Source organism: Tamandua tetradactyla, chromosome 15 (assembly GCF_023851605.1).
Source record: "Tamandua tetradactyla isolate mTamTet1 chromosome 15, mTamTet1.pri, whole genome shotgun sequence".
In the NCBI taxonomy this organism is placed as follows: Eukaryota; Metazoa; Chordata; class Mammalia; order Pilosa; family Myrmecophagidae; genus Tamandua; species Tamandua tetradactyla.
Genome location: NC_135341.1, coordinates 49,853,652 through 49,860,321, shown reverse-complemented (window position 1 = coordinate 49,860,321; position 6,670 = coordinate 49,853,652). Strand labels below are relative to the sequence as shown.

The following is a 6,670-nucleotide window of genomic DNA, read 5'->3' as shown; positions in this document are numbered from 1 at the left end:
CTGTGTAAAAAGAGCCAGGCTGGGACATAGGGAAGGCTGCTATCCAGAGATCAGAAACATCAAAGAGGTTGAAACCAGACCGAGGGAAGAAATGACATGCCCTCCATGTACCACAGAGAGAAGAAAGCTTTAACATCTCTGCAAATACCATTCACCACACCAGGAAGATCTCATATCACAGATACACCCAAGCTCAGACAGTCCCACATCCTCTGGAAATACATCAGTTTTTGGCACACGGAGCCTCAGACACAGACACTGGGTGGGGCTTTGGCTGTTGAGGCCCAGTCTTGGTGAGAGAAAGGACACTGTGTCCCTCTTAACTGCCGGTTGCCCCTCCTAGATATGGGAAAGAATCCCTCCGGCCCTGTTCGGTACCCTTCAGCATAGTGCCCTAATTACCTTCTGCTTTTTCCTTTGGGAGTAAAAATTAGAGTATATTCCTATTACTTGGGCAGAATCTCTAATATAGGTTTTTCCCCTCCCCCTGAGAACACACTATAATCTACAAGTTCTTGACTCAATTAGAATATTGGTCATTCTCACCTGAGAGCATCTTAAAAGACATTATCAGATAAACCCAGACTGAAAGGGCACAGACCATGCAACCTTCAGGAAGAAGCTACTTGAAAAAGCACTAAAGTGACTAAGAAATGAATCAAAAGCAATTTTTTTAATGCACATAATGTCATCAAGGCCACGATTGCTTTGTGTGTCCTTGGATCCTTGAGACGCTCCCCGTCAGCAAGCCGGAGGGCTGGCTTCTTCTAGCCACGAGGCGATTGCTGATTTGCCCCGAGGTGATTGGCTGTTGTGTTCTCATTTACCATTAGAATCCTGCTCCAACCCTCCTGTTGTGTCTCTCTCACACAGACTATTTTTGAAAGGAACTGCCGTTCAGAGGACTGTGCCGCCGACCTGCAGCTTCGGGGAAAACTGTTGCTCCCCAGGTATGTGGATGCTCCTTTCACGACATTGCCCGGAGAAGTTCATTCTTTCTTGACTCCAGCCCTAAAACCACATTTGAACGGGCAGATTTCCTCATTGAAGAGGGCGAGTGGAGTTGGTGGGTTATAAGTGATGCTTTGGGCTTTAAAACTGAATAGTGTAAAATAATTTTAACAACAACTTTGATTTGGGGGGAGGATCGTTTAGTTTTTGTCTTGTTCGCTGTTCTACATATCTCACAATTTAGCCGGTAGTTCTCGCTTTGATGAGTGTTTAGGGGTGGGGTCATATTTTAACTTTCCTCATTGGATTAAGTTGAACCCTATGAGCTTGCTGGTCTTTGGCCATTTGGGGCAATTTCACATGGCACAACCTATTATTATGTGAAGACTTTTTTTTTTTCCACGTTTAACAATGATATCTGCTTGAACAAAAAAAGTAAAGGTTCTATGGCAGGATGGGAACGAAGGAGCCAGGCAGGCCATCCTAATCCTAATGAACAGTCTCTCTATTGTTTCAGGGCTTCCTCCCACAGTGCAGGAACCTCCCAAGGCTAAAGGTGAACCATACAGAGGCCTTCTGTTTCCTTTTTGCCAGCCTTTCATTATAGACTTCTTCCAGCATGAAAGTGCTGGTTCTGAATCATTTAGCCACCTTTCAGAAAATGATTTCCTCTTGAACAATTCCTTTTGAAAGACTGTTTTAGCCTTGGGGGCAGAAAACTCATCCATGAAAGTGTATGAACATTTCTCAAAAAAACGGTCGTATGGTTTTGATAGTCTCTAAAATACCCATTGTGTGTCCCTCATTTGTAATGGTGAGAGGTAAGTTTGAGTGGCATGAAAGAGACAGCCTCTGATGAGCCAGTGACTTCACTAGGACACTTTTACTTATAATGATTCATCTTGTATCTGTCAAAGGAAAATGACACTAAGTTCCTTTTTCTTCTGTTTGAGCTTTTTGGGGGAAAGATGATATAATCACCTTCTCCACCCCCACCCTACCCCCCAAATATGTAGATACTCATTGAAACCACTTAAATATTATCATTGCTTTTACTCAGAACAAGAGTGGTGGATTGCAGTTGTACAAATTTGTCAAGCTTAGAAAATTACTTAAAACACATGGAGTGGATGTTGGAGTTGCTTAACATTAGTAAGAATGGTCTCCTGGGACTATTAGAGAAACCAATTCTAAATAAGGTTTATAAATTATCAGCTCACTAATTTTAATTTTAAATAAGTCTTCCAAAAAGTGTTTTAAGGACAAAGTAACATGAAGCAAAAACGTATGGATTTGTTTTATCTTGAGGCAGACTATAAATGTTGGAATTTGGGGGTGGGGGAAATTGTAGAAAACTGGTGGTGAACTCCCGACAGCACTGGTCAGAAATGGTTCTGCTCTGTGGAGCCAGTAATCCATAATGCTAGAACAAGAGAGGTGGTGGCCAGGGCCAGGAATGAGGTGAAACCTGTATGTTTCAGCTAGCTATTGCAATAAAAAAAAAAAAAAAAAAAAAGACTGTAACAAACCACCCCAAAACTCAGTGGCTTAAAACAGCAATTATTTATTCTCATGGATTTGCAGGTCAGCTTCAGGTTGGCTGATCCTGGCTATATTCAGCTGGCACTTGGCTGATTTGGTCATGCATTGGGATTCAGCAGAGGGTAGGTTGATCTAAGTTAGGCTCAGATGACTCAGCTCAGCTTTGCTCCATGGTTTGTTATTGTTCTCCTGGAATCAGTGGGCTAGCCTGGACATACTCTCACAAGCAGTGGGGACAACCAAATCAATAGGCCAAGCTCTCAATCTTGGGGTTTGTTTGTATGAAACTTATCCTCACAAAGGATAAACTAAGCCTACTTAAAATTAGGCCTAAAACTCGCCCCCAGAGAATCTCTTTTGTTGCTCAGATGTGACCTATCTCTTAGCCAACACGGCGAGCAAACTCACCATCCTCCCCCTCTCTACATGGGACATGATTCCCAGGGGTGTAAACCTCCCTGGCAATGTGGGACAGAAATCCTAGAATGAGCTGGGACTCAGCATCAAGGGATTGAGAAAATCTTCTCAACCAAAAAGGGAAAGAGAGAAATGAGAAAAAATAAAGTGTCAGTGGCTGAGAGATTTCAAACAGAGTCAAGAGGTTATCCTGGAGGTTATTCTTACCCATTATATAGATATCCTCTTTTTAGTTTACGGTGTACCAGAGAGGCTAGGGGGAAGTGCCTGAAACTGTAGAGCTATGTTCCAGTAGCTGTTTCTTGAAGATGATTGTATAGTGATATAGCTTTCTTAAGGTGAGTGTGTGATTATGAAAAACTTGTGTCTGATGCGCATTTTATCTATGGTATGGACAGATGAGTAAAACATATGGATTAAAAATAAATAAATAATAGGGGGAACAAGTGTTTAAATTAAAATATATATATATGTATATATTGGGTAGATGGGAATACTAGTAGTCAATGAGAGGGAGGGGCAAGGGATGTGGTATGTATGAGTTTTTCGTTTTTATTTCTTTTTCTGGAGTGATGCAAATAATCTAAAAAATTATCATGGTGATGAATGCACAACTATGTGATGATATTGTGAGCCACTGATTGTACAGCATGTATGGAATGTTTGTATGTCAAGAATGTATGTGCTTGTACGTTGTTTTATCAGTAAAACTTAAAAAGATAAAAATGATCTAGGCTCAAAACTTGTGCCCTGCCACTTCAGCCTTATTCATTTGGCCCCAGTAAGTCAGATGGCCAACCCCACAGTCAAGGGACATATTCTGTGCCCCTTTAGTGAGAGGAACTGCAAAGTCACATAACAAAGGACATGAATACAGGGTAGAGTGAAGAACTGGGACCAATACTACAATCTTAATATCACACCCCACATAAAGAACAGAATGGCACTGTCCTCTATCCTAAGGCTTTACACTTTTTAGGGCTATTTTAGCCTTTCTTGCAATTCTGTCTTCCTAAAACTCAGACATGAGACTTGGTGACTAGGTGAGGAGATTTTCTGAATCTCAGAAACAATGTCCCTGGACCAAACCTCTGAGCCTTTCTTTATGATGAATTATTTCCCAGAAAGTCCCCTCATCTCTCAAAATAACCTTTTGCCTGGGTTCTCCTTTAAACAAAGATTTATGATGCTCTTGAGTCTTTTGGCTGTCCCCGAAAGAACCATCAGAAAAATGTTGATAGTTGCCTAAATAGAGACACAAAACTAACCTATTATTTCTGTTGCATTGTATGTCTTCAGACCTTCAAGTGTTCCCTCTGCAGAGGCAGGGGGAAAAAAAGCAAGAGAAGAAGCAATAAAAAAAAAAAAAAACTGCTAATAGAAACCATGATCTGACTTCAGTTAACAAATGCTTAGTGACTTGAATCAGGCAAGCTTCTTTGGTTACCATATAACTCTCTTGGTTCATTATTGCCTGGAGTGGGATGTACATTCTTTCACTGTTCAAGCCAGGCAGGTATGGGGCACCAGGCTGCAGAAATGAATAACAAGTGGGCCCTGCTGTCCCCGTGAGCACAGGCTGGGGGAAGAAAAGCAAGAGACTGGCTGATGGCAGCACCACCTTGAGTGCTAGCAGAGAGAGAGACAGGCCACTGCAGGGCTATAGAGCAGCTTCCAAGAGGAGGTATTAAGGGGAATGAGAAAGAGCCAGACATTCTAGGCAGAGGGAAAATGAGAACAGAGGTATGAAAGCAAGGAGACCAAGGTGTCCAGAAAGAACTGCAGATGTCTGGAGTGAAGGCAGTAATCAGGAGAACATGGTGAGGGACAAGGCAGGAGATACAGTAGGGGAGAGATCAGATTGTGAGCCACCTGTGAGTTTGCACCTCATCTTGAAGACAGTGGATGTATGGCAGTTTCATTGCATGAATGCATTTAACCTAAGAGAATACAGCTCAGCATACCCAGCAAGACGATACAGAGAGAAATAACTGAGATGGCGTGGGTCATCTCTGGCTATCTATCCTACTTAATAAAAGTATGGTTCCGCTTGAGTCTTGAGTCTGCTGTCTTCTCCATCCATCTCAGTCCTTACATTGATCATGGAGTGGCCACCATTTGTCTTCATGCAGGAGGATTCTAGGCAGGATTAAATTTACTGAGAGAGATTACACTGGTCTCCACCACAGCACCCTCCCCGGGAACATATGTGGACAATTTGAAAACCAGTTTTGCCTTTCGTACTGTCTTTAGAACCTAACTCTCAGTACAGGGAACCCCCCTGTACTGAAAAGTTGAAGCAAGGGGGTGGCCACTCCTGAGAGAGATCCCTCTAATAACTGTGTAGACAGTGCAGTACAACAAGTTGTGACTGGAGGCAACTGAATACCCACCAGACGGAGAAGCCCTTGCCTTGAGGAGACAGAGGTAAAGATATCTGGGAGTGATTGGGTCACTCAGCATAGTCAGGCACCAAGCCAAGAAATTCTACATGTGACCAGGAATCTCTCCAGCATGCGTTCTGGCTGGCTTGTCTCTTAAAACGGTCAACTCTTGAATTAAAAGTCTGTTATCTTTAATGGGCTTGAGACTGGTTCCAAAACACACCATTTCCAAAATGTCCAGGAATAGGAACAAAGCTGTTTAGCTAGGGTCTTTAAACAACATCGAAAATACCATTTGTAAAATGATCCAACTGTGTTTTATTTGTCCGAATATTCACAGTACCTAAGAAACATCATATGTGATTAAGATAAAGAAGAAGAAAAATAGACCAGGCCACTGGTATTAAAAAACAAAATTTTTTTCATGCATCCTATAGGAGACCAGTAAAATATTTCAGCGCCTCCTGGCTAGCCACCCCCCCCCCCCCCAAAAAATAAGGTACTTTAAAAAGAGGTGGAAGACACACAGTGGAATATTTGTGAAGTTAGAAGAACCATCTAGCAATCATATATAATCATCTCACGGTTGTAGCCTTTCTGCTGTTATCACAGGGAATGAAGTGTGTTTTCCTAAGCCCTTTGCAGAGACCAAGGACCAGCCCTTTGAAAGAAAGATCGCTCAGGCTAGAATTTGAAACAAATTGTTCCCCTTGTCAAAAGTGACAAAGGTGGTTGGATTCATCAATTGCACACGAGGGGTAGAAGTGACGGTTGCTTGTTTCGTGAAGTGGAAGAGCACCCTGTTTATAGAGCGACCTCCACGTGTGCTAGAGACCTGAGAGAATTCTTGGGATGCATATAAACAGCATCCATACAAGTGCAGAACCTTGAAAAACTTGTTTAACATCTCTGTGCTGTTTCCTCATCTGTAAAATGGGGGAAATAATAACAAAACCTTATAAGGTCGTTTTGAGTTTTTATTGAAGTAATACATATTTAAGTGCTTCCAAAAGTGCTTGGCATATAGTAAGCACTCAGTAGATGAGAGCTTACTTATTAGTATTTCATTTAATCCTCTCGTCCACACTGAGAAGTAAATATTGCCATACTCTTTGGTGAGGAGAATACACAGGCTTGGGGAGGTCAACATAACTGGCTCAAGGGCTCATGGTGGGAGGCAGGCATGGAGGGTGTGGGGGTGGGATGGAGCCAGATTAAATCTAGGAATGTCTGGTTCTACATTCCACTCTCTTTCTCTATATTGGCCTCAGCTGCTGTCAGTTTCTGATATCTGCTGGCCTGGACCCGGAGTGTTATGGCTGGGGACCTCAGGGATAGAGTCCTCCTTTATAAGAAAAGCCCCAGTTGAAAAAGGA

General features: G+C 42.4%; 1 protein-coding gene across 1 annotated transcript in view; it reads left to right on the top strand.

The window, feature by feature from the left end:
* The window catches only part of ITGA9 (integrin subunit alpha 9), a 447,613-nt gene that overhangs the window by 229,653 nt on the left and 211,290 nt on the right, over positions 1-6,670 (top strand). Inside the window, exon 17 of the mRNA XM_077129816.1 lies at positions 874-950. Within this exon, the coding sequence (XP_076985931.1) occupies positions 874-950 (77 nt within the window). The remainder of the gene's footprint in view (positions 1-873; positions 951-6,670) is intronic.